The following is a 27,859-nucleotide window of genomic DNA, read 5'->3' as shown; positions in this document are numbered from 1 at the left end:
AAAATGGTTTTAGATGGATTGTCCAGTAGGAAGGTTATTTGGTAGATACTTTGAAGGATTTGGTAAAAGTGTGCACAGACAGTGCATGTACAGTATTCTGTTTTTATTTGTGTCTAGGACTGTATCTTGTAATTTCAACATTTCGGTCAATGAAATAGCAAAAAACGAAAGGTTGAAGACATTCATCTTTATTTCTGAAATAGAGAATACAGCTGGTATTTTTTATCACTATACCAAATGCACTCTCTCCCAGTCTGCCTGAGTCTCCATGGCAACAGCGCTGCACTACCTGTACATTCACAACCTTTCATTAAATAAAAAACTCATATTTATATAATAAGGCATATTAGTATGTCAGCAGTACTTCAGCCATGTACTAAACCAAAAGTCATTCAGGGGGAAAAGGAATGAAATGATCATAAATGAGTCTACATTTAAAGAACTGCACACATTCTTGCAATAAATATCAACGTTTTTCTACGGAAAACACAATAGCAAATACACAAGAATACAGGAGCCAATGATGCTTGTGCCGAATAAGAGGTGTGATAACACGTGTACATGGGGTGGAGTGAGAATACGTTTAAATGGCAGCAAAATACCTCAAATATTTACAGCTCTGTATTTCCTGGTGTGGTTAAAGCTTACAAGTATCAAAACACAATCACTTTTATAATATAAATATTCTGTTAATATAATATTTTCTCATGTGTTTAGAAAACCATGGCAACAACATGAGTTACAACTGAGTTAACAAAAGTGACTTGTGGTTCGTTGAAGATAAGAATTAACTTGGTTAAGTGTCACATTGCGATTGGTGGGATTTCACATGTCAAAGTTGTTGTCAAAGGGCTCGATGACTTCCGGGGTCATGACTCGGCCCATGAAAAGGATGGATCCTATGAGAAAACAAAGAAAATAATATAAAAAAATACTCATACATTTAAAATTTGTGAACGATCATATTTGACATAGCGGCTCAGCTTATAGTATATACATATATACTGTGTGTGTGTGTGTGTGCACACACACACACACACACACACACACAAAAATAAACACACACACAAACATACACAAACATACACACATACACACACAAATATACACACACACAAACATATACACACAAAAACACACACACACACACACACAAACACAAACACACAAACATACACACACACACATAAACATACACAAACACACACACACAAACATACACACAAACACACAGACACACACACACACACACACACACACAAACATACACACACACACATACACACACATAAACACACACACAAATATACACAAACACACACACACAAACATACACACACACAAACATATACACACAAACGTATACACACAAAAACACACACACACACACAAACACAAACACACACACACAAACATACACACACATAAACATACACAAACACACACACACAAACATACACACACAAACATACACACATACACACAAACATACACATACACACACACACACACACACACACACACACACACACACACACACACTTTAAAATGAATGTCACTTGGTTTCATATTACATTGTCTTATGCAATGACACTTTAGACACTTAAGCATTACAATATTTTTTGGGGTCACTGCGTTTCCTATCCTACATATTTCCATCGTAGGCTTTTGAAGTTGGCATGTACCTGTTTTTCTGTTTCTAATGATGAAGAAGAAGGGATGGTCTGCCATCACCTGAGGGTACAACACCAGCGTCCTCGTCAATGCGATCATACCTGCAGCAAAGAAAAAAACTAATTAGAATAAAGAAATGACACTAAAAGGTTTTAACTAACACCATATGATGACTCAGTCAACCTTATATGCTGTCAAACACCCTGATAAAAAACAGATATTGAACGGAAGGGGGTGCTTTTAGCATTTGCCAATGTACACGATTCTCCAAACTATCTGCTGCAGATAAATACATAAAAAGTGTTTAGAAATCAGACAAGAAAGAGCAAGACAGTACAGGCAAAGCAAAAGTTAAAAATGAGAAACCTTGATAAAGAGGCTTGAAAAGGAGAAAAATGAATCAGAAATGGCAAGAGATGAATGAAGCATGAAGGAAAAGAGAGAGAGTGAAAATATTCAAATGGATCATGTAAATAGAGTAGAACATCACCTGATCCGGCTGCCCCTTCGGACCCTTCCTCTGTTACTTCCAAGTAAGCTTTCTGCACTGCCTTACCGATAAACAGATCCTGTCCTTCTGCAGATAAACAGAGAAGACTAAACATTTGAAAAATATGAATATTCTAAGTATCTCCACACACTTTGAATTATTCATTTATTTATTGTCTGGTGTCATTTGGGATGCAGAGCAGAGTGGCTTTGCGTATAATGAACATACAGTACAGTTCATTTACAGACATAAAAGATTCAAGGGATGTACATGTAATACTAAATGAAAAATTGGAATAATAATAAGTTTTTGAGCGTAAGCAGCACAGACCAAAAATATGCATATATACCAACCCTTTACAATAATAAAATTATACAAAATGTATACAATTCATATTCATATCATTGTACATTTTCTCTGTTTATTTTTTTATTTTTGCTACACCAATGTATAATTGTAACTCTAAATTCTAATTGGATGAGCTGCATTCAAAGCCGGTGTAAAAAGCTGATCAACACATTCTATGCCCATTCTATATTCATGTGCTAATTAATAATTAATTCTTTCTATATTGCTCGGCAACCCTAAACAGTTTATAGTTACTTTAATTACTTTGCAGAGTAATCGTTTATTTGCATTATTATTCTCACTATTAATAAATTGAACTACAGTGTTTATTGAACATTGGGGCCTAAGAACACCTCTTAAAAGCACTGCAAGTATTTTTGCTTTAATGACAACATCCTGTCCTTTAGCTGTCAATCATGTTTTGGAGGGCATCTTTATACGTGTGTAGAATTCCGGAATGTTCTGATAGGTCAGTAGCTCTGAGGGGGGCGTGCTTTATCGAGTACCTGCCATCTCAGCTGTCATGGCCGACAGATCGGCGTCTTTGCTGAAGATGTTCTTGATGCCGAGCTGCTGCAGAGTGTCTCTCAGATCGATTTTCTGCTCCACCTTAAACCTACAAGTGAGAATACACATGAACAGGCCTAATGAGGATCAGCAAAGCTAACGCAGCAATTGCCAGACTAGACAGACTGTGGAGAAACAACTCCATCGGCGTTGCGACAACTTATTAGTACAAGCTATTCAAGTAATTTGTTGTTTCCATTCTCCTTTACGGGTGCGAAGCATGGACCCTCCTGGCAGACACTGAGAAGAGAATCCAGGCTCACGAGACCAAGTGCCTGAGGAAGCCGCTCCTCATCTCTTATTTAGAACACAAGACAAATTAATTTGTGTCAAGCAGAATGAACACCCTGGATGGCCCTCAACTGTGGATCCAATTCAGCTGTGCAGCCCTAAACTTCAGGCAACTGTGGAAAGACACAAGCTGGCCTGGTTTGGGCATGTCACCCACTACAGCAGCCTTTCAAAGACAATCCTCCAAGGAAAAGTGGAAGGTGGGCGAAAGCGTAGACAACAAAGTGTCTTGATTCGATAACATCAAGGACTGGACATCCCTCTCCATGTAAGAGCTTCTGTCAACCGCCTCTGTCAACAGACACGACTGGAGGGCAATCTCAACTGCATCGTCCCTCATGTCTCCCTGATGGCCTGACGGGCCGAGGGACTGACATGACATGATATGTATCAACATTATGCTACAAATGCTGTCGATTGAGCTTATCTTGTTTAAGCCACACTTAAAATGAATGAATGTAAATTCATTAGATAACAAAATATCAACATTTTTAAATGACACATTTCAAATCTAACCTGGGCAGGTAGACCTCCACCTTCTGTCTCTTGACATTGTTGGCCCATTCTTCCAGCAGCTGAGCTTTGATGATGGGCTCCAGAGAGGCCAGAGGAACCTCTTGACGGGGCAACACAATCATCATGCTCATGTCTTCACCTTCATAGAGCATCTCCAGAACCTGATACACTCCGCCAGCCTCTGTGGTGCCATCACTGAACTCTCCTGAGGATGAAGAATGTGGTGAGGTTAGTATATTAAATGATAATGAAATCTACTGTATATCTGAGGTGATGCAAGGACTTTAATATGACTTAGATGGACAACTGAATACTGAATGCTATGTGAAGAGACTATGACTTCAGCTCTACTCAGTTGAAATTTAGTCATTCATAATGTCCGTTCGTCCGTCCAACATTCAAACTTCAAGCTTTTAAAACTGTTTTAAGTTGTTTACAAGCAAACCTTGTTTTCTTAAACCTGAAGTGCCTTCACACATGCTCTTACCATAGTAAAAGTCTCCCTGTTGGTACATCATTAGGGTCTGAACTTCACTGCCATCATCCTTGGTGAAGGAGAAAGTTCTTGTGTTTTCTGGTCTAAACAGGTTCTTCCAGCTGCCTCTGAAGTAAACAGCATTCACCAGCATGATCGTTGTAACACTGCTGAAGTCGTCTGCCGACACCAGGTTGTGGATCTTGCCTGGAATCCAAAAACAAACCCAAATACTGAAATAAACGTTGCACGCCTCCATTACTTCTCAGATCAGCAAAGATGGTATGATCTCTTCAGTATCATAAAATTATCCCATATCAAAGCTCTGGGATTAGTGCTACTCTCTGGGCTAAACACCCCTGGAGAATATAAAACCAAAAGTGCACTCGTCAGGCCAATTCATGGGGTCATTTAGAGGTATCAACAGTTGTTAGTAACAGTCACATAACAAGGACAATATTTCAACAATTCTGCTTAAAGCTACAGCACAACAGGGCCATCTAGATCTAGTCTTCATTCAGCAGTGTAAACAGACTTACTCTCAGTGCGGTTTTGGACCCAAGAGTTGATGTGTTCGGCCACGGCTGCTGACTCACTGAAGTCCACCGTCTCCACCTCGGCTTTAAAGTACTTATTCATGAGATGAAGGAAGTCTTCGCTGAAGTGAACCCCCGTTTGTAGAAAGAGGGAATTGGCAAGCCGTACCACATACTGCTCTTCGTCTGTGGACAGGGCCTGAGTTACGTTGCTCAACAGAGAGAATTCCTCATCTGGAACAGTGGGAGAGAATAAATCCCAATGGTAAATATGTAAGAAAATGCTTTTGTAGATTAGACCGCAAAAGTAGGATTCTAAAATCTCCATAGGAAAGTGTATTTTAAAATTATTAAAGTGTATCACATATAATATTTGGGACAAATTCACAAAACCTGTCAAGAACATGTCCGGGTCTTATTTCACTCCAAATCAAAAGAAAGAATTAAGAAATTTCTCATTACTGTAATGCCAAATATATATTATAAAAGAAGTATTCATATATGATGGTATACTTTGTGTTGCCTTTAATCATGATGATTTAAATTCACTTAATGAGCACTTATCAGGAACACTGAGGTCCTAATAATGTTGTAGCCCATCTGCCTCGAGGTTCAACATATTGTGCCTTCTGAGATGTTATTCTGCTCACTACAATTGTACAGAGTGGTAAATTGAGTTTTTGTTTTTGCCACCATTCTGAGAAAACTCTAGTGACTGTTGTGCATGAAAATCCCAGAAGATCAGCAGTTACAGAAATACTCAAACTAGCCTGTCTGGCACCACAATCAAAATCACTGAGATCACATTTTTCCCCATTCTGATGGTGGATGTGAACATTAACTGAAGCTCCTGACCCGTATCTGCATGATTTAATGCATTGCACTGCTGCCACACAATTGGCTGATTAGATAATCACATGAATATGTAGGTGTACAGGTGTTCCTAATAAAGTGGTCACTGAGTGTAAATAAGAATTAGCTGCAAGCGGCAATCATTGGGTCTGAGCAGTTTGGACCAAAATTGGCAAATTTGAAAGAACAGATACTGTTGTTGGTAAATGAGCACACGATTCCAAAGCTTAGAGCCACCTAGCATTGGATATTAACAAAATGTGGCATGTTTCTTCAGAGTGTCCTACTGTCTATGTGTATGAAGCAACTGAGAACGCAAAATTTATATTTGCTGCGTTCTTCCATTCACACTATAGAAGTTAAATTCCACGTTCCAAACCCGTAAATGTGAAAACGGTCAGTTGGACTCAAAAGTAAAGGGTTAAAACATCTCAGGTGACCCTCATGTACAGTACAATGCATGTAGATGCTCGTACCTTCTCTGAAATGGCTATAGCCCACAGCCTGTCTGATCTCCTCTAAAGAAGAGCCCCGAGCGCCCAGCTCCACCATGCCTAGAGCCAGAGCCACACTCAGCGGGGAGAAAATTATGTTCTCCTCCCCTCCTGTGATTTGAAGCTGGTGGTACAGTCTAACCGAGAACTCCGCTGTCACGTCCTCAGGAACATCTGCCGCTTGACAACCACTTCCCCGTAGCAACATCAGCAGCAAAAGTCTGAGCAGCAGCATGGTAAACGAGGGACAAGCTAATGAGAGAACGGAGAGAAGGATACAGTCAGATTGAGAGGACACTAGTAAATGCAACTCTATGCGAATGGTAGGCATCACACTCTCCTGAGCATTAAATAGCATAACAATGGAAAAAAGCGTACGCCACTGTTCTTTTTAAATGAAAGTGTTAAATATAGACAAATTCTGATTCAAAATGCAAAACTCCCTCCGCCGCCCACCCAGACCATTTATGGAAACTAAGCTGTAAAAAATGTATGATTAAGAGTAGGCCTATACATATTTCACTTGTTAAGAGGTTACAATTATATGTACAGTTGACAGGAAATCAAAATAGAACCTATATAGTTAAAGTTTGTCAAGACAAGCTTTGATGTTGGCTTGATAAAGCCTTGTTGGAAAGTTTAAACTGGTTTTAAAAATGAGAAGATTGATTGTTATGCTGACTTTACAGTAAGACAAACCACTAGATAGTCATGGATAGTCAGATAAACTGTCAGATAGATAGATAGAGGAAGGGACATAAAGAGAGAGAGAGAGAGAGAGAGAGAGAGAGAGAGAGAGAGAGTATAGAGAGAGAGAGAGCGCAATTTAAAGCAGATCAAAGGCCTTCTGTGGGTTTGTTTACATTTGAATTTTTTGACAAGTCAGGTCACTCAGCGGCCATCTTTGGAATGCTCCTGGGCAGCTACTGTTTATGTAAACAAGTGGCATAACAGTGCATCTCCTATCTACTTGAATGGTGGAAGACTGAAATCTTCAAAATGGCTGGTCAAGATAATGATCACAGAACATATTTCCTCAGATCACACTCAAAAACGCAATTTCCCTGGATTGTCTAGCTAATGCGCATGTGTGTTCTTGAGTTTCTTGACAGACAATGTTTGTATCTAAGAAGTGATTGGCTCTTTTGTATGGCAGGACTTCCCTTTCTACATCCAATAACCGTTGGGAGTTTCAATTTATCCTATTCATTTTAGAAGTGGCCCATCTCTACGAAATAGTCTCTGGTTGGAGTTTGAATTAACAAGCATTAATAACAAATGAGCACGTTGGCCCATTTGAACATTCCGCTAATGTAAATAAATTTTTTAATAGTCTGTTGTGCTACAACCGTGAGTCTGATACAGTAAGTTGGAAAAGATATAGCAAACTATTCCAGAACCTTCTGAAATGTTTCCCAAATGACGCATTACACTATGCATTAACAATTTACACTATACGCAGACATGTAGAGCATGAATTTTCAAAGTGTAGTACTGTTCAAAATGGAACACTTAACTGGAACACAACAAGGACACCTTTGGCGTTCAACAGCTGACGGAAGTTACGGTCTGCTAGCTTTAGCACATTAGCCATCCTCAGTTCAACACTTGTATCTCAAATAACATCCATTTTCAAACAGTGTGGGGTGATTGTAAATCATTAAAATTACATTTGTAAGGTGCTGTATTCAAAGATGTTTTACTAGTTGCCCCATTCTCTATTATTTACCATTGATTTGTATGAACAGCATAGCAGGAAGGTAAATCCGCCCTTTCTGCTACATACGGCAAAACGCGTTTCCAACATTCCACGCTCTGTTTTGACAGTTAAAAACGTTAATCATCTGTGTATTCAAAGTACACTTCTTTTTGTTGCATTTTCAGTGTTAATATACTACTAGTCGCACTACTTACACTACAACATGACTTAGAATAACGCAAAAGTGTGTGGTTTGGGACACACCTAAGGTCTGTACAAGATTTGGTGGATTTGTCAAGCCAACATAACTAGATAGGTAAAGTTTGTCTTGACAAAATTTGATGTTAGCTTAAGCCACATCCACACAAATCCATTTTCGTTTGAAAACTCTGTTTTCAGTTTCCGAACTTCATTGTTTTACATATGCGTTATGGAGAAATGTCTTAAAATCCTCCGTTTTTGGCAGAGAAACATCAATCTAGGATGGCAAACCTAGCAAAATGAATGCGTTTTCAAATAAAAACGTATTTGTCTGGACGTAGCCATAAAGGAATATTCTGGGGTTAATACAAGTTGATGTGGCTATCCTTATGAGGACTCTCCTTAGACATAATGCTTTGTATACTGTACAAACTATAGATTCTATCCCCTAACCCTACCCCTAAACTTACCCTCACAAAAAACTTTATGCATTTTTAAATGAAAAAAAAAAACAAAAAAAACATAGTTTAGTATGATTACCCTTGACCAACATATGTGTGTGTGTGTGTGTGTGTGTGTGTGTGTGTGTGTGTGTGTGTGTGTGTGTGTGTGTGTGTGTGTGTTTTAGAACAGCATTCTTCCACCTAAGAAATAATGCTAAATTACAACACATGCTCTCTGATGCTGATGCCGAAAAACTAATTCATGCATTCATGACCTTAAGACTAGATTATTGTAATGCATTACTGGGAGGATGTCCAGCAAGATCAATAAATAAACTTCAATTGATTCAAAATTCAGCAGTCAGAGTGCTGACTAGAACAGAGAAATATGATCATATTAGCAACATTTTATCATCATTACATTGGCTACCTGTTAAATTTTGTATTCATTTTAAAATTGTTTTAACTACATACAAAGCTTTGAATGGTCTATCAGAGGATGAACTGATGCCAACTCCAACTCTAAGACATGGGATACTTCATATGCCACTGCCTGAATCTTGGATTTAGGATGGACCCCACCAAACCTGACCAAAATGACCTGCAGGTTGACCTGCGAATCACCTCATTAATCTCTGCCTGCATCACCTATGTCTATTGATGGACTACACTCTTGAAATGGTACATAGACTATCATTTAATTGCCAACAAAAGCCTTCATCAGCCAACTAACAAGGACAATTGCAGTTAATCCAGGATGGACTTCAAAGACATTAGTCATTAATCTTACATTTCATACAAAATCTTTTTATTTTTACATCATTAACGCATACTTATTTCACAAATTTAAAACCATGACTTGCACAGCACAGAAATAACGAATTATTGACATTATATGTTGTTTAGCCAGGGGAAACTGATTTCTTCATTAATCAACATCTTATGGAGTTTTGTGTTCCTTGCCACAGTCGCCTTCAGCTTGCTCACTGGGGGTCTAAATACAATTATTACTTAATTATTTAATTTCGATACACATTTTACAGGCCCTGCGATGGATTGGCGACCTGTCCAGGGTGTCCCCCGCCTTTCGCCCAATGTTAGTTGGGATAGGCTCCAGCCCCCCGCGACCCTGTACACAGGATAAGCGGTTGACGATGGATGGATGGATGGATGGACACATTTTACAATCATATTGAATCAAACTACACAATGATCACTGTGAGACATTATATATATTACGGTTTGATTTTTTTGTTTTTGTTAATGCATGATTTCCTGTAAAGCTGCTTTGAAACGATGTGTGTTGTGAAAAGCGCTATACAAATAAAAATGACTTGACTTTATACCTCTGTTTCTCCCACACATACTATACACACACATTTCCCCTTACATAGTGTTAAAGTACCTTCATCCTAGCATGGCACAGTCTCCCTGCTTTTCCCGTTGCCTGGCAACGGTGTTTTCCATTCAAACAAAGAATACAGGGAGCATGTGGCCTTGTGACATCGTGTGATGGAGAGATAGAGAGGTGGCACAGGTTGTGATGTAGGCTGAAGTGTGTATATGTGTGTGTGGGGGGCGTGGGGTGGGGAACAAACATGTTTTGCATGAGAGCTATTGTATGTTAAAGAATGTGATGTGTGCTCTATCCTTTGTGGTCTGTTTTTGTTCTAGAATGGTTTTCAGCAGATACAGTAACTATGGCTCACAACAATGACAGCGGTGACACTGCGCCTGAGATTTAAAGAACTCAAAACAGTTTTACACAAGAAAAATAATTTTTGGGAATTATCTGTATTTCTACATAGACGGCTCCTAAACTGTTATCTAATCTTTATCATCACCATATTCTAGTTTGAGCAATAAAATAGATTTGAAAAATATATTTTTATATCCAGACGGATATACCATTTACACATTTTTTACTTTAGCCCCTAGAAAAAATATCAAAATGACTTTGAACTTAGAAATTGAAAATATTTTCATCATAGCAGAGGGTTATTCGAGTAATTGTTTTTGTGAACCATCTAGCAACCAACCACAACAAAAGTAATGTCCTTGTGACAACCTACAAAACCCAAGCATCATGGAGTGACTTTTGCACAGGTAAGCACCACTCACTCACATTTTCTTCATAAAATGTAAAAATCTACTTTTGTTACTCTATTGTTACATTATCTAGTGTTATGAAACACTAATTTCGGCACATATCTACTAATAAATACAAAGATGGATAAAAAAAATGGGAACTATTTTGGAGTCAATCTTCTAATGTCCTTCCTTACACAAAGGCAAAGACAAATTCTATTGTTTCAGCAGCCTCTACAACGTCACCAGCGAATTAACCGGACACAAGAGCCAGAAACAGAGCTGAATTGGGGTTTATTGTTGCCGATTTCTTTCTGGTTGGGGCCATTCGACTGGTCTCGTTGCGCTCTCCCAGGTGGCCTTCAGACCATTGTGTAGAATCCAGCCTGGGTGAGTGAAAGGTCAGGCATGTCTGTTGGTTTTCAGGTGTACCCTCTCTTATTCCTCCACTCTCCTTTCTCTCTTATTCACAACCGGCCATCTGGGTCAGGTCCAGTTACACAAACAGGGCGTGTCTGTGCACGTGAGTCTGAACGAAAGAGCCACTGAGATGAGGAGCTCAAGTCAGGAATGATCAGATCTGTAGAAGAACAGAACTTGTATGGATTGCAGGTCAGTAATGTCCCATAAAATCCATCATGATTAGTGGATTAGTTCCATAATAATACATTTTTGTTATTTTAATGAAATATTGGCATACTACCAAACTACCGAACTATGTCCGCTGCATACTGGCCACTTTATTAGGTACACCTGTACATCTACTTTTTTATGTGATTATCTAATCATCCAATCGTGTGGCAGCAGTGTAATGTGCAAAATCATCCATATACGGGTCAGGAGCTTCAGATCTTAGTGTTTTGACCGTGGCATGATTGTTGGTGCCAGGCGGGCTGATTTGAGAATTTCTATGACTGATGATCTTCTGTGGTATTCACACACAACAGCCTCTAGAGCAGGGGTCGGCAACCTTTTTTGTGTGGGCGCAGAGGGGTAATCAATAGCACGCAAGCAACAGCGAGAGAGGAGCAGGCTATTTTACATGAAGTTTTTCGCACCTGCATTCCAATCTACATCTTGAAGTAATCCTTCTGCATGATCACGCAGCATGTTTACATCAACATGTGGATTAGAATGCAGGTGCGGAATTTATATAAATAAAATACTCGACTTCATTCTCACCATTGCTGGCCATAGGTTGCCGACCCCTGCTGTTGAGTGTAAAGAGAATGGTACGAAAAACAAAAAATATCCAGTGAGCGGCAGTTCTGTGCACAAAATGTCTTGTTAATGACAGAGGTCAGAGGAAAATGATTACACTAGTTCGAGCTGACAGGAAGGCTACAGTAACTCAGATAACCCCTCTGTACGATTTTAGTGTGCAGAATAGCGTCTCAAAATGCACAACATGTCGAACCTTTAGGCAATTGGGCTACAACAGCAGAAGACCACGTTGGTTTCCACTTCTGTCAGCCAAGAACACAAAACTGAGGCTGCAGTGGGCCAACCATCTGTGTACCTCAGCAGAAGTCCAAATTTGTCAGACCAGGCGATGTTTTTCCAATCGTCTACTGTCCAGTTTTGGTGAGCCTGTGCCCAATGCAACCTCGGTTTCCTGTTCTAAGCTGACAGTAGTGGTACCCGGAGTGGTCTTCTGCTGCTGTAGCTCATCCGCCTCACCGTTCGATGTGTTGTATTTTCAGAAATGCCTTTCTGCATAGCACTGTTGAAACGAGTGTTTATTTGGGCTACTGTCACCTTCCTGTCAGCTTTGACCAGTCTTGCCACTCTCCTCTGACCACTCTCATTAACAAGCCATTTTCACCAACAGATCTGGTGCTTGCTGAATGTTTTTTGTTTTTCGCACCATTCTGAGTAAATTCTAGAGATGAAAATCCCAGGAGATCAGCAGTTACAGAAATATTCAAACCAGCCCGCCTGACACCAACAATCATGCCAAGGTCTAAAACAGTGAGATCACATTTTTTCCCCATTCTGATGGTTGATGTGAAAAGTAACTGAAGCTCCTGATCCATATCTGCATGATCTGCTGTCACACAATTGGCTGATTAAATAATCGCATGAAAAAGTAGAAGTACAGGTGTACCTAATAAAGTGGCCAGTGAGTGTATATGCTGCCTTTATGGCACCAGGAGGATGCCAGGTTAATTCTTGCATGTTTCTTGGGGAACTCTTATTTTGAAACCGTATTTAGTCAGCTTCCAGACAATAATGCCATTTTCTCTGTGTTAAAATATAAAATGTGCATCAAATAGTTACTGATATATGTAAATGTTTCTGATCAAAAACAGCAAGTGATAAGGTAGCTGCATTTAGAAATATGAATAAAACTTTCCACCACAGAAACCGTACTGTCCTCTACCATTTTTGAAAATTTAATTTGCAAACTCCGGTATCAAATTATCTCTAAATTTCCCAGTTGTAATTTCAACTTGAGGGGGCATTCATGTGCAATTTCCAATTAGGAAACTCATATTTAAGATAAGTCAGATATAAATTTGTAGTAAAACCATAGTAATAATACAGAAAACCCAAAACTATGGTAAAACATTCATAATCATTTTGCCAAAAAACATGGTTAGTTTTATTATTAACAACATGTTTAATCTGTGGTACATGATTTTTAAAGCATTGGTTCTTACAACAAAAATGGTTACAACAGTCATGCTACTGCATTTTACTATAGTTAAACCATGGTTTTTGTAAGGTCATGTTTTTTGGGGTGAAAACCATGGTTTTAAAAAACATAGTATATTAACCATGGTATTACTATAGTAAAACTGTAGTAACAATGTTTTTTTTGGTAGAATTTTTATAAATTTTATTGCCATAGTTTTGGTATTCCTGTATTATTACTATGGTTTTACTACAAAGATCATGGTTAAAATATAGTTACAGTAATAAAACTCTGGAAAATTGTGTGGTTATGGTTTTAAAACAAATACAAATACTCTACATAGTTACTGTAGAGTAGCCAAGGTAAACCTTGTATTTACCATTGTTTTACTACAATTTGATTACTTTTTTTATAAAGGATCGATAAAACTATTATGAGAAAACTCAAAATAATTCTGAGGCAACACAAAACGTAATGCAAGGGAATACAAAACATTTTGTGAGACTATTGTGAGAGAAAGCAAAAATATTGCGACGGAACACAAAAACTATTGCGAAGAAATGCAAATATTTCTGAGGGAACACAAAACTTTTTGCATGGGAATGCAAACCTTATTGTAAAGAAACAAACTTTTGTGAGAGAGCCCAAAACTATTGTGAGGAAATTGTAAACTTATTGAGAGGGAATGCTAAACGTATTGCTTGGGAACCCAAACAATTGCGAAGGAACGCAAAAATTATTGTGAGGAATCAAACTTTTGCGAGAGCGCAAAATTATTTTGAGGGAACTCAAAACTATTGTGAGGAAACACAAAACATTTTTCAAGGGAACGCAAAGCTACTGCGAGGGAACAAATCATATTGCGAGAGAGTCCAAAACTATTGGAAGATAGCAAAACCTATTGCGAAGGAGCGCTAACCTTATTGTGAGGGAACACAAAACTGTAGTTAGGGCATGCTCTTTTTTTTGTTTTTGTTACAAAACAAAATTATATCACACAAAAAATTCCCTCCCAGTCATCTAAGGGGATGCATAGTTATGCACCGAAACCACATGTGGAAAAGTTAATATTTTTAGTAGGGATGCTCCAATACCACTTTTTCTCTTCCGAACTGATCCAGATCCAATACCAGATATCAGTTGAGAATATCTTTATATTATTGTGTGGAACTTATTGGGAGTACTCTTTAATATGTAAAGAAACACAAACCTCCAACTACACATTATTTCAATATAAATGTATAGCTTATTGAGAAAAACTTTTTTGTTAACTAGTATACTGGATAATGCAGCAAATTAACAGTAATTCCAGTATAAGTCATCAGTAGAAAAGAAGAAAAGGAGCAACATTTTTCAACTTGTATCGGGACTTTAAAGGATTTAGATCTCTTTTTTGTTCAATTTAGATTGAATTTAGATTGAATTTAGATAGAATTAGATTGAATTTAGCTCACTTTTCATTCACACAGTTATTTTTTGTAATCCATTCAACTTAAATATTACTGTCATTTGTAAACAAATAATAATATATTATAATAGTAATACATAGTAATAAATCTCATTCGTGCAGCTTTAACTTTTAAACCCCTCACGCTTTTATTTTGACATTCTGAACTCTCCAGGCAGTCCTGTATGTTTATATTTGTAGGCTAGTTCACAGTAGTTTAATTAACTTCTTATTCCAATTCTGGTAAAAATGCACCTCCGGTGCCGTTCTAAATGCATATTATAAGTGAACCGAGCTATTGAGCATCTACATCTGAGATGTTGTTCGTGAGTAGCGCTGAAATATTGCGCACCGCGTGAAGACTAAAAATAGTGTGTGTGTAAACAGATCAGCGCCATTCACTGACGCGCTGGAGCTACTCATGCATTAAAATATATTTACTTATTAAACACAGCCTTTTGTGATTCACAGAGCTTTCGCACATCTTCAAGTAACTTTGAATAAAATGCACAAGTCATATGAACAACTTTAATTGTGTTTTTATGGTTCTTTTATGTAATTTTTTGAGCTTGACAGTAACGAACATGACTAACACACAGTATCGGATTTGGATCGGGCTCGTCGATCCATCTAAAAGCTTCAGTATCGGAGGGGTACCGATCCATGTATCAGATTGGTGCATCCCTAATTTTTAGCCTAAATAAAAAACCTAGTCATGTTTTAATCTAAAGGTTTTATATTTTTTAAAGGCTAAACTCGACCCAAAATGTTTGTGCTGTTTTAATAATACGTCGTTCATTGAGGCTTTATTTATATTTCTAATGTGAATATGATGATTATTAAATCAAATTTAAGAACTGCCTACATAAAAATCCCCTAAACCTAAAGCATGAGCAATAGTATTAGTGATTCTTGCAATAGCAGTCACAACTAATGAGACCTTGAGAAACTGCCAGTGTTTTTAATCACCTCAAAGCACAATCCAGAGGTTAACTCGGTCCAATGTCAAGCTGCGTGCAAACATCTGATTCCAGACTTTCCTGAGTAAGTCTGATATATGGCATGCAAACCACAAAGCCAAGACAAAACTGCAAGTTTTTCCTCAAGCTAAATTTAGCTTTTAAGTAAATGCCTGTGTTTCACACAACTCTCACATACACAAAAAGAGCAACTGCTCTAAATATGTCCTACCCTCCCAATTGCTCAATCTGTACTCAACTAACAGGCACTGCTTATTTTATCTGTTTGATAAACTCTTCCCAAGCATATTGAGCAGGAGCGAGTATCTTTAACAAGGAAGGCATACCAAAGTAAACAGCTTGACATTTCCCAAATACGATCGCTCATTCACGCAGACTTCTGAATTAGAAACACAGCTGGTGGCACCCAAACTCTCCCTCCACATCCATCAGCCCCCATTTTCCTGTCAGTATGGCCCAGATAAAGTAGAGCATACTGGGTATGCCTCCATCTCTCTCCTTTTGCCTCCAGAAGTCTACAGAGCGATAGACCCAGTGGTGTAGTGCTGTCAAGAAGGGACACGGAGGACGACACTGGGAACAGGAGCACAATTTGACAGCAGGAGAAATGTCAAGCGAGTTGCGGATAAGCCAGAATAAGATAAAATAAGATAAAAGTCAGAATAAGATAAAGCATTCAGAGGTATAGTCCTCTAGAAGGCAGTCATGAGCAAACCCCACTGGAGACCAGAGAAGACAGAGCGAGACCAGGGTCCGCTTAAATGAACTCTAATAAAGAGACTGTCACCTGTAGGAACCAGTTGATCACTGCCGAATAGGGCCGTCGTGTCCACTGCTAGCTCTTATCTTTAACATCAGACATAAAAAACATAGAAAAAAAGCTAATCAGACGTATGAGGACTCATAATGTTTATGCCGTTTTAGGGGCCAATCACACTAAATGCTTTTTACAATTGGTTTTCTATGTAAACATGCATTAAATGGACATCATTGACCATTGTGATGCATCTAGATGTTTTTTAGCATCTCATGCAGGAGTGGTGCATTTAATAGACACTGTCACACCTGGTCTGCTGTCACCGGATACGTCCACTGACACGATGCACTGCAACGGCTTGAGGTTGTCTCCATGAAGCTTTGAAGTGAACTTTCTAAATGATGTGCCAATAATAGGGACCAATCAGCTGTTGGCTCGAATAGACCTGAGCAATGGTTAAATGGGTGAATAACCTGTATCATCATACTTTAGTTCAACGCAAATCCACTGGTATAAATATTTCTATCAGGAGGACCCGCAGACTGAGTGAAATAAGATGAAATTTATTTGATGAACATAAAACAGAAATGTAATGTCTCTCTTTGGCGTAAGCTCCGTCTGGCGGTCCGAAGTTGTAGTACTTGGAACCATCATATCCTGCCAGAGATATGAGGCAGGGGTGATGAGCCTACCCCCGTGCAGGACGGGACTCAACTGGTGGTGGTGGGGTGGAGGAGGTTGCCGTGTTAGCGCACTGGAACAGCAATGTGATAGATTGTAAGCAGACTTATAAAGCAATGGCTTACATGTGATTGGCTAGGGGTGTAATGACCTACACCTACCAGTTTTCCCACTAGAAATACGCTGTGCTTACATTGACTATAATTCTTATATAATTATCATTGAGTCTCAAACCGCTCACTTCTGCAATATTTTACGTCTTTTTCCCTTACAAAAACTCTGAAGTTCTGACAAACTTGCAGCAAATGGCACTCATTATTTTTACATGCAAATGAGCTTGAGATTCACCGCAAAAGTTGGCCAGAAGTTTGCTCTTCACTGGTCATGGTGAACCTGCAGCAAACCTTTGGCGACAAAAGGTAGAGTTTGCGGCAAAGCTCATTTACATGTGAAAAAAACGGGTGGCAAATTTGCAGCAAGTTTGCTGCAAGTATGCAGAACGTTTACCAAAAATGCAAAAAAAAGAAGTGTACTATGAGTATATGTGCACTTCTTCAACCGTCAAAATGGAGTGTGTTATGTATGACACTTCATGCACGCGCGGCTTGGTGTACATAGCGGAAGGGGCGGAGTTACCTAGCTGTATTGCTAGTCTGACAAAACAATGGTAAATAATGGAGAATGTAGCAACTAGGGAAACCTCAGTGAAGACAGCACCTTAAAAATCTGAGTTGAATGCTTTACCATCACCCCACTCTGTCCAAATATATACATTGTTTGAGATATAAATGTTGAAATTATGTTGGCTAATGCGATAAAGCTAGTGGCAACACATTACGTTTGAAACTTCCCTTACAAAAAATCGAAACTTGCCGCAAATTTAGTTTCACATGCAAATGAGCTTGTGATTCGCCACAAATGTTTGCCATAAGTTTGCAGCTCTTCACCAGTAGTGGTGAACCTCTGGCAAACAATTTGCAGCAAGTTTGCCACAAAGCTCATTTGCATGTAACACAGATTATAGCTCTTTTAGTTTAAGGAGGTGAAAGTCAAAATACATTTTTGTGGTAATAAATATTATACCACAAATGCTACTGATTGGGCTTAGCATTGTTTTGAACTCAAATATTCCTTTAAATTGTATTGAACTCGGAACATTCCTTTAAAAAGTGATAGTGAAGTGAAAGGAGATGTTAGGCAGAATATTAGCTTAAATTACCATTCACTGCCATTTTCTGGAAAAAACATGCAATGCAAGTGAATGGTGACTGACACTTTCACCATGTCACCTTTGTGTTTCACTGAAGAAAGAAAGTAAAATGGGTTGGAACATGAAGGTGAGTGAATTACAACAGAATTTTCATTTTTTTTAGTGAACTATCCCTTTAACGTCAAATAAAAAAAAAGATGGAGGTTTTACATGTCAATTAGACATCTCTTCCTGTCTAAGTGGGTGGTTCTTGGCCAGAATAAGCTGCAGTATATGGACCAGACTTTATACTAATAGTAAAAGTCTGACAACACGAGACTAATCCTGCATCTGAAATCTCACATGTACTGTATGCAGGGGGGGCTGTGGCTCAGGTGGTGGAGCGGGTAGGCCACTAATCGCAGGGTTGGTGGTTCAATTCCCGGCCCACATGACTCCACATGTCGAAGTGTCCTTGAGCAAGACACTGAACCCCAAGTTGCTCCCAATGGCAGGCTAGCGCCTTGCATGGCAGCTCTGCCATCATTGGTGTGTGAATGTGTGTATGAATGGGTGAATGTGTCACAGTGTAAAGCGCTTTGAATGCCGTTAAGCCTAAAAAAGTGCTATATAAGTGCAGACCATTTACCATTTACTGTATTCGATTAAGGATGCACTCCTCGGCCGGAAAATTGACATTATTTAGGTATGTATGCGAGTAGTATGAATAGATTCTGGACTTCATCCGGGGACATGGGTATTGACCTTTGACATGAATATATGATGTAAGAACAACAACCGTGAAAATAATCTACTCTGGCATTGTTAAGCAAGCACCATTTAAGCACAAGGAACAACTTTCTTGGTATATACAGTATATCACTTTCAGTTGAAAAGAGTCCGACTTTAAAACAATGCAATGTATGAATGTAATGTCTCCTCAGCTCCTGAGGGATTATGGGACAGTAAAGTGTCCAGTTGATCCGCATTTTTGAATGCTGAGGATTTAGACATACTACTCCATTGGCATACTGTTTTTGACATACTGAATAGAAGGGACGAATGGATATTCGGATGCATCATAAGGTTTTCATTGTTCTAGAGGTAGCAATACTGAGGTTCACTTTAAGAAATGTAACCTAGAAAAAAATTCACACACTTAAACCAAAGAAATACAGAAGGGTGTACAGTACCCAGGCTCCAATCCACCCAGCAGTGCCTGTACCACCCAGGTCAAAACATTGCATCATCCAACTATCATTAGAGGGTTAGCATCTGGCTCTTACTGAGAGTGCCAATGCAGAGATTCAGAGTAAAGAGGCTTTAACTACAGTGTGTGTTTGTGTGTGTGTGTCTCCATCTGCACTGGAGCAACTGTCCAACAGTATTGCCTGCCGCTGGAAAATAAACACAAAACAGTGCCATAAATCGCTGCCACCATAGAGACCACCAGGCTAATGCATGTGGCTATATTATAAATGATATGAGGCAGCTTATCTTCTGCAATCATGGGATAAGTCTGTGTTTCCATTGAAAGTCACTTGAAAGTCGTTCCTCTGCCAACTCAATCAGATCTTCCTCATTCATTTCCTTGGGTCACCTTAACACAGACAATCATCCGACTTTGCCTCTCTCACAGCATGCCATGCTGATGGAGCTGAAATCCTTCTTAGGTGCTTTTATCCTTGCTAAGTTCGAAGGCACTTCCTCCCTCCATGTGCTGACGAAAGCAGACGTGGCTCAAGATTGCAGGCATCCTTCAAAAACAACCCCCCAATCGCTCGTGGGCTGCCAATGCACACATGCTTCAAATCACCTCATTTATTCACCTGTCCTACAACACGTCAATTCAGCGATTTTAGCAAGGTTTATCAAAGGCAGAGAAAGTATCTGCAATGTAAGATCAACAATGTTTCTATTTTGACTAATAAAAACAATCTGTAATTGGCCAATTAATTCTGAATGCTTGAACTTTTTGTAAAATGAGTAAAATTAAGCAAAAATAGTGTTGATAGTAATGCACTTATAAAAGACACTGCGCCACCATAAACTTTAAAATAGACACTATTTAGAAGATTTAGCTACAATACTTTCCCACGTTATATGTGTTAACTAGTGTGATGGAATTGCTTACTAACCTTGTCTGCGCAAAGTGATACCCAATGTTAACTGTAATGACCATTTAAAGCCAATAAAAACTGGCAAGGATAGCAGAAACTCACTGTTTACATAGAGAAACATTTACTCACTGGAATTACGCCTGTAATGATTACCAGAACTTCATCACCTTAGAAAAGTAACCCACAGCTAGGGTGTCTAGGATGAAGTGGCCAAGTATACAGCTGAAATAATGCACAATTTTGTACTGAAGAATTAATAATATGTGTTTAAAAAAATATGAGCTGTGCATTTCTGCTTTTATATCCTCTGGTAAACTTGCCCCAAAGGCATCCATTGTGAAGGCATTAAACCGAGGGACAATTTTCATAGCCAATATTTTCTATGGTAATCGACAGCACGCACAGATGTTATCCATAGAACTTATAACTTCTTTTAAACCTGGAAAGTTTAACATTTATCCCAGAGTTATATCTTGCCCCATAGACTTCCATTGTAATTGAGAGTGGTGGTGGCGTAGTGGACTAAAGCACATAACTGGTAATCAGAAGGTTGCTGGTTCGATCCCCACAACCACCACCATTGTGTCCTTGAGCAAGACACTTAATCCAAGTTGATCCGGGGGGATTGTCCCTGTAATAAGTGCACTGTAAGTCGCTTTGGATAAAAGTGTCTGCCAAATGTAAATGTAATTGCATTACAGTAAATATGATTTTTTTATTTCTTATTTTTTAATGGGAGACAATTCAAAATGATTTTCTTTGGTAATCGACAGTATGCAGAACTTGTGTTGATGGAACTTTAGAACATTCCTTATGTGTCAATTCATGCACATTACTTATACTGGTAACACTTTACAACACTTTCCATACCTTAATATTAGCTAATGCATTTGGCTATCATGAAGAAACAATTAATTAATGTATTAATCTTTGTTAATGTTAGCTAATAAAAATACAATTGTTCATTATTAGTTCATTGATAGTTCATAGTGCATTAACTAATGTTAACAAGTAAAAAGTTTTTTCAAACTTTGAATTTAAAACATGTATTTGTATTAAAATTAACATGAACTAAGATTATTGAATGCTGTCAAAGTATTTGTAAAAGCAGTTCAATTGAAAGGAGGAGGCGAGAACCGGCTTGACATCATAAATCATATTTTAATGAAAAACGTAAACAAAAGACACAAACATCAGCACACGACGGTCAGCTGCCCGTAAACAATCTCTCTCTCTATCGTGTGTAAAATCACGACCCGGCCTCGCCCTCCGCCCAGTCACATTCTTCCCTCGTTCTCTCAGGCTGGGGACCCCGGCATGACGTACACCCCCTTTCCCTGGGGGAGGGCGTGCCCGAAGCCTCATCTGCCGGTAGATCATCCCCGCCTTCCTTAATTTGGGAGGGGACAGGGGGAGGGAAACAAAAATAATGAAAATATGGGGGCTTCCTGTAACAGTGTAGTACCCCCTCCCCCCAAAAAAAAAAACACTGTAAAATTTAAAAGAGAGGGAATAGGCCAACACGGAGTGGTAGTGGGAGATAGAGAGGAAAGAGAGAGGAAAAAAAAAACGTACTCGCTGGTTCTCCGATACACCGTAGCTCGGTCCTCGGCCACTCCTCCACCCTCTAGTGGACAACAGCCGCGCATCCCCAGGCGGATCGGAGGCAGTCCTCCAGCCCCTGGTGGACGGAATGCCCCTCCGCGTTCTCGGGGAACAGAATTTGCTTCCCCTGCCCCTGGCAGCGGTTCTCACGCTCCAGGCGGTCGGCAGTGAGCCCCTCCTTGCTCGCGGTTGGTGGTCTCAGACCCTGCCGCATTTCAGCGGCTGGTAGGGGTCTCCTCCGCCCCTGGCAGTGGCCCTAACCACTCCAAGCAGTCAGCTAGAAGCCCCTTCTCCCTTCGCGGTCGGCGACCAATTCCTCCGCTTCCAGGCGGCTGAGCTCCTCCGTCCCCCGGAAGGCGGCCACGGCTGCTCCGTTGGGGTGGATGGTAGTGGCGAGAACTCCACTACGGCATATCCCTCCTCCTTCCCGGGTCTTCGGCACCAGTGTAAAGGGGTTCAATGGAAAGGAGGAGGCGAGAACCGGCTTGACAATCCTTTATCCCTCTCAGAGGCTTAATTAGCCTGATAAGGGACCAGGTGGGTAAAATCACGACCCGGCCCCGCCCTCCGCCCTGTCACAGTATTGTTCATTCTTTGCTCATGTTAACTAATGTTGCCAATTAATGTTAACAAGTGGAACCTTATTGTGAAGTGTTACTCTTATACTCATAGAGCAAGTATGTGTGAATTTCTCTGCTACAAGTCATCCACACAGAATATCCACTGCGATTAAGCTTCACCATCTTGCTGTGAATCTCCTCATTATTGCTCAAACTGAATGACTTTTACTGATAGAATTGGATCACACAAACCCATCCGAGAGAAGACCCGCACAGAATGTACTCAATGCAGAGCACAAGAAAAATTAGAAAGATATAGACTAAATTAACTTGCTTTCCAGTAGAGAAAATCAGGCCTAAATAACTAGGAGAAAAAAAGATTGTTGTTGCTCCTCTATGTTGTCCAGAACGTCAACATGTTCTCAGAAGCAGATTAATAATTGCTCTGGACAGTTAGGGCACAATGAACAGTTCTGCCTATGTCATAATGTTGAAGCCCATTGATGTGACATAATAATAAATTAAAAAATCAATCAATAACAAGCAGCTTTGCATTTGCTTAGAAAGACCATCACAAGGCGCAATGAATGTGTATTCAAAGGGCAGAGAAGTTCAATCTATTATGCACATTTAGAGACATTGCCTTTGAGAGAGCACAGATGTTGTCTGGATACTTTTTCAGCCATCTGTGCTTTCCTAAGGGCAAGCAATGAGTGACAGTACTGGCACAGTCCCCAAAAACCAGATATGCCATCATCTAAAAATCAATATTTCAAGCCGTGGCTCAAAATCAGGTTTTACATGGATGTGACTGATTCTGTAAGCTATCTCATTTAACGGAACATTGAAGGTTGTCCTCTGTAAACTGAAAGACGCAAGCATATACTGTATGTGTGTTTTGAGCACAAAAAAGCAAAGGGTAAATTGTAAATCTGTAAAATTAAACAGTAAATAAATCAGCCCAACCTCAAGAAAATTATGTGACTCTGGCCACATTTTTGCAAAATTATATTACGTGGTTCATTGCAGGTATTGAGGAAATTCCGAGGTCAAATGTCCACTGAGTGGCAGTAAAAGCAAGTTGCATGTTCTCCCAAACAGATGAGTAACAGATCATTTACATAACAATGTTCCAGTGTGCTCCAAAAAGGAAAATAAAGTAAACTATCTAGGCTTCAACTGAAATTTTCTGGACACAAAAACGACCTAGCCTCACTCCAACCATCATTAGTGTATGCGCAACTACTTAAAGGGTAATTCCGCCATTTAATTAACTTCAAACACACGCCCTCCAGAGATATACCAGCAAACCCGATGTCAGCAAACTCATCAGTTCATAGGCAGAGCATTAGCATCTGATTAGCTTGATTTTAAAAGACAGAGCTCTTTTTCGTTCACAGAGTCTAATAGAAATCTAAAATTTAAATGCAAGTCTCTGATATTCTGCTCTCTAGATATAGCAATGTAATTGCAAGTCTGAGGGATATTTTTTATGTTTTATCATCCACCAAGCAGAAATGTGTTATTTATTTATATACAGCAGTTAGGTCTGGTACTCAAATCTGATTGGACGAGAGATGTTCCATGAGCACTGTTGGTCTGACACTATCAGCACTCGGACACTTCACTGTGTGTGAATCACTCGCTTGTGTTTGTCATCCTATACTAAAGAGTAAGAGCAGTGCATATGTGTTAAAAGCTCATGTAGGCTATGTGTCTCTTTTTACATCAATTGTTTTTACATTAAATATGTTAGCCAGCAGGTGGTGGCAAAAGATTTTTGTGTGTAATATGAGCAGTTGGTGACGCGAAGAAAATACGTTAGTCATTGTTTATATAGAACAGTACTCCGTGATTGCTTGTATTACTACTACATTACTAAAGCTAGGAAATAGCTTTAAATGGCTTTAAATGAACAACTTCAGCATTAAGGCTAATCACAGCTGAGAAACACAACAGACTGATTTATTACAGAACTTGAGGCACTTAGTGGAGTTTCCACATTGGATACACACTGTTTAAAATGGCGGAGGACATCGCTGTTTCTATAGTGATTGACTCTTGCGCACCAGCTACGGCAAAATAGGAAGATATACCCCCGCTTGGACGATATTTTTCCACTGAGAAAACTGACCTTCAGAATTCTGACAGCATCTCTGATTGGGTGTGGCAACAGGTGATCACACACACTCTCTCTCTCTCTCTCTCTCACACACACACACACACACACACACACACACACACACACACATCCATCCATCCTTGTTTAACCAATAACTTGTTTGAAACAGCACAAGCTTTGATACTATTTCTGAAGTGACATTTTTTAATTACTAATGAAAGTTTGGACGCATAATTTGGTTTGAAGCAGCAACAGCAGATTCTGATCTGTCGCGTAATAAAGTAGTTTCATGCACAAATGCGTTTTTATGACCGTACTCAGTTTTTCCTAATTTTTTAAAATGTACTTGTTCATTGAACTGTTGTATATAAGCAATATCACACTCGCAATCGTGCAATATGACCCTATATCAGCACTGCTGTGATTACCTACGGCACTCGAATCACAGCAGTGCTGATGTAGGGCCATATCGCACGATTGTGAGTGTGATATTGCTTAAATGTATAGTTTATTTATATCGAGAATTGAGTGAGAATGTTTTATGGTCATGTTTTGGATTATTTCTGCAGAATGTAACACATATACAGTAAATACATGTACACCTGCAAACACACATATCATTTCAAAACACAGATTCATAGTTTTAAAAACATGTTCTATTTCAAATGTAAAATTATACTATATTATATTTATTTTTCATAAATATATATATATATATGCACACATGAAAGGCAAATAAAATGGAATATGCTTAGACAGATGTGTAAGTGTAAATCTGGGATTGTTTTAACCTGTTTTATCATCCACTAACAGAAATGTGTCAGTCTGATAGCATAGAAAAATACTAACACACCTCTCCTTAACCAGCCACATGATTTGAAGCATCATTCATGTCTTTAGCACAATAGTGCTAAATTAGTTTCAAGCTAAAATTCAATCACAAGTGTTAGGGATTAGACACAACTAATTACAGGGGTGTAAATATATAATTACTAATTACTGCTTTTGGAACAAATACGTGAAGCAAATTTTTATTTTTTTGTCTGGATCTATTAAGCTTTTAAAAAATAAATTAAAGATACAATTCATACAAACCAATTACTTCAATACACCTCTACTATGATGAACATGTTTTTAATTTCTGCGTTCAATGTCATTTTGAAGGTTTTATTCTGGGGCTAAAAGTAAAAAATATCTGAGTAGTGTAAACCGTCCAGAGACAGTAAATAATAATAAAAATACAATAATAATAATACTAATCAATGTCTCATTAATAGCTGAACTTCTTTAAAAAATTTATGTTGGCATAAGTACTTTGGAATAATTGTTTATTATTATAATAATATATATATATTTTTAAATAAGTAGTTAAACAAAAGTTTACAAGTTTTACCTTTTCCACCAAATCAAAGTGAAGTGTCACCAACATGCAGCATGACAAGAACATCAAAGAGGACCCCTTTAGACCCTCATGACTGTGAAGTTTTTAAAACATATATCAGATATTTCAATATTTATATGAAAAGACCATTTTTGACCTATGTGCTGATTGTGTAAATACATTAGAAAAAGCACTTGAGCAGCCACTGTTACTTATGCTTTTAAATAAGACGCTCATCCACACCTGCAAAACAGCAATCGATCGATTAATCAATATCAACTGATTGGAGGTGTCCACCAGTGAGCCCACATATACATATATACAGTATGTGTGTGATTGAGACCACAGCAGAGGGCTTGGAACGATGGGCTGCAATTTATTACAACTCCTTTGCACCTTCATGCAGCTTGTCATCCATTCTGTTCTATTTTTCTCTCTTCCCTCATCCCTCTCCTATCGATCTGTCACTTTCATTGCCTCCCATTTTGTACCAATTGCACTTTAACACCTAATTTACCCTCCCTCTCTTTTAGTGGATATACAAGCACACCTTATCTCCACGTGAGAGCATCCCACCAGCTTTACACACAACAAACCAGCTATTTTACAGCAGCCCAGCAAGGAGAGCTTGGAAGGGAGGCACAATCTCCCTCTCCCTACGCGTCTCATTTACAGAAACATGAAATAGGATTTTCTTGCAGGAGAAGATTTACGCATACCCAGACATGCTCCCCCCCCACGCCCAAATGTGAGAGGATGCAGTGCTGCCTTCATTATGCACATATCCTCCGCTGCCCTTTTCTGATTCAACAAAAACTATTTAATTATTGAATCTAGACCACAAGGAGTGTTTAAAAATAGAAAGTGTATAAAAAGCCAAGAATATCACTGAAAAAAATAAAAATAAATCTCAAATGCAGGGGAATGAGATTTGAGTGAGAATAAATGGTTATATGATCATAAATAAAAAGTAAAAATGTTCTATTTCACATGTAAAATTATATATATATATATATATATATCTCAGAATGAGCTTTAATGCCAAGTGTGCTCACATACAAGGAATCTGTTTTGGTGATACGAGAAACAAGCAAGTGCACACAGAACCTTACAGTGAGACACAGACTATAAAACAAGTTAAGAGTATAAATAGACATACAAACAAATAGGATATATAACATATAATGGTGTATGTACATGTACAAGTTGTGATATATGTGCTGGGTAGGGGTATGTACTGTTATTGAATTAAATATGAGTGAATTTACATATGTACATGACATATTTATACATTATTGCACTATGTGAGTCCTGAAGGCTGTTTAATTGTTCATGTGGTAAATGGCCTGAGGGTATACAAAATAATAATAATACATTATATATATATATATATATATATATATATAATATATATATATATATATATATATATATATAATACAAATGGAAGGCAGATAAAATGGAACATGCTTTGACAGATGCGAAAAAAAACATTCAGTTGTTGTTTTAGGAAATCACATCTGCACACCCCCTCTTGTAGAAAATAAAACCAACATATCGTAAATAGCTTAATGAAAATGAATTATAAAACTTGCAGAATACATTTTTGTGTGTTAGCCTGAGAAGAAAGTGCGTGGAAATGTCTTACCGTGAGATGTCAGAGAAATGCTGATGCTATGTGATGCTGATGTTGAATTCTGCTTTC

The 27,859-nt window shown here is 38.7% G+C and overlaps 1 protein-coding gene across 3 annotated transcripts; it reads right to left on the bottom strand.

Annotated features, from left to right (window-relative positions):
- Positions 1–244: 244 nt before the first annotated feature.
- On the bottom strand, positions 245–27,859 carry LOC127622691 (neuroserpin-like). Of its 3 annotated transcripts, none has more exons than XM_052096722.1 (9): positions 27,803–27,859; positions 6,226–6,495; positions 4,901–5,131; positions 4,374–4,568; positions 3,887–4,091; positions 3,019–3,128; positions 2,165–2,251; positions 1,686–1,775; positions 245–899 (listed from the first exon to the last, which is right to left on the bottom strand). In XM_052096722.1, the coding sequence occupies exons 2-9, from the start codon at positions 6,476–6,478 to the stop codon at positions 826–828; spliced, it is 1,245 nt and encodes a 414-aa protein (XP_051952682.1). In that variant the 5' UTR covers positions 6,479–6,495; positions 27,803–27,859; the 3' UTR covers positions 245–825. The 3 variants fall into 3 exon arrangements, with proteins under 3 accessions (XP_051952682.1, XP_051952684.1, XP_051952683.1); XM_052096724.1 differs by having other exon boundaries at positions 2,165–2,248; XM_052096723.1 differs by lacking the exon at positions 27,803–27,859 and adding an exon at positions 11,107–11,232.

This window comes from Xyrauchen texanus, chromosome 29 (assembly GCF_025860055.1).
Source record: "Xyrauchen texanus isolate HMW12.3.18 chromosome 29, RBS_HiC_50CHRs, whole genome shotgun sequence".
NCBI lineage: Eukaryota > Metazoa > Chordata > Actinopteri > Cypriniformes > Catostomidae > Xyrauchen > Xyrauchen texanus.
Note: the sequence above shows the minus strand (reverse complement) of the source record. Positions and strands in the feature narration are given on the sequence as shown.

Coding starts and splice junctions, on each gene's coding strand:
- LOC127622691 (XM_052096722.1), bottom strand. CDS start 6,478: ATGCTGCTGCTCAGACTTTTGCTGCTGATGTTGCTACGGGGAAGTGGT. Junction 4,092..4,373: donor ACAGGGAGACTTTTACTATG/GTAAGAGCATGT, acceptor CTTCATCCTCAG/GAGAGTTCAGTGATGGCACC. Junction 1,776..2,164: donor CGAAGGGGCAGCCGGATCAG/GTGATGTTCTAC, acceptor TCTTTGCTGCAG/GTATGATCGCATTGACGAGG.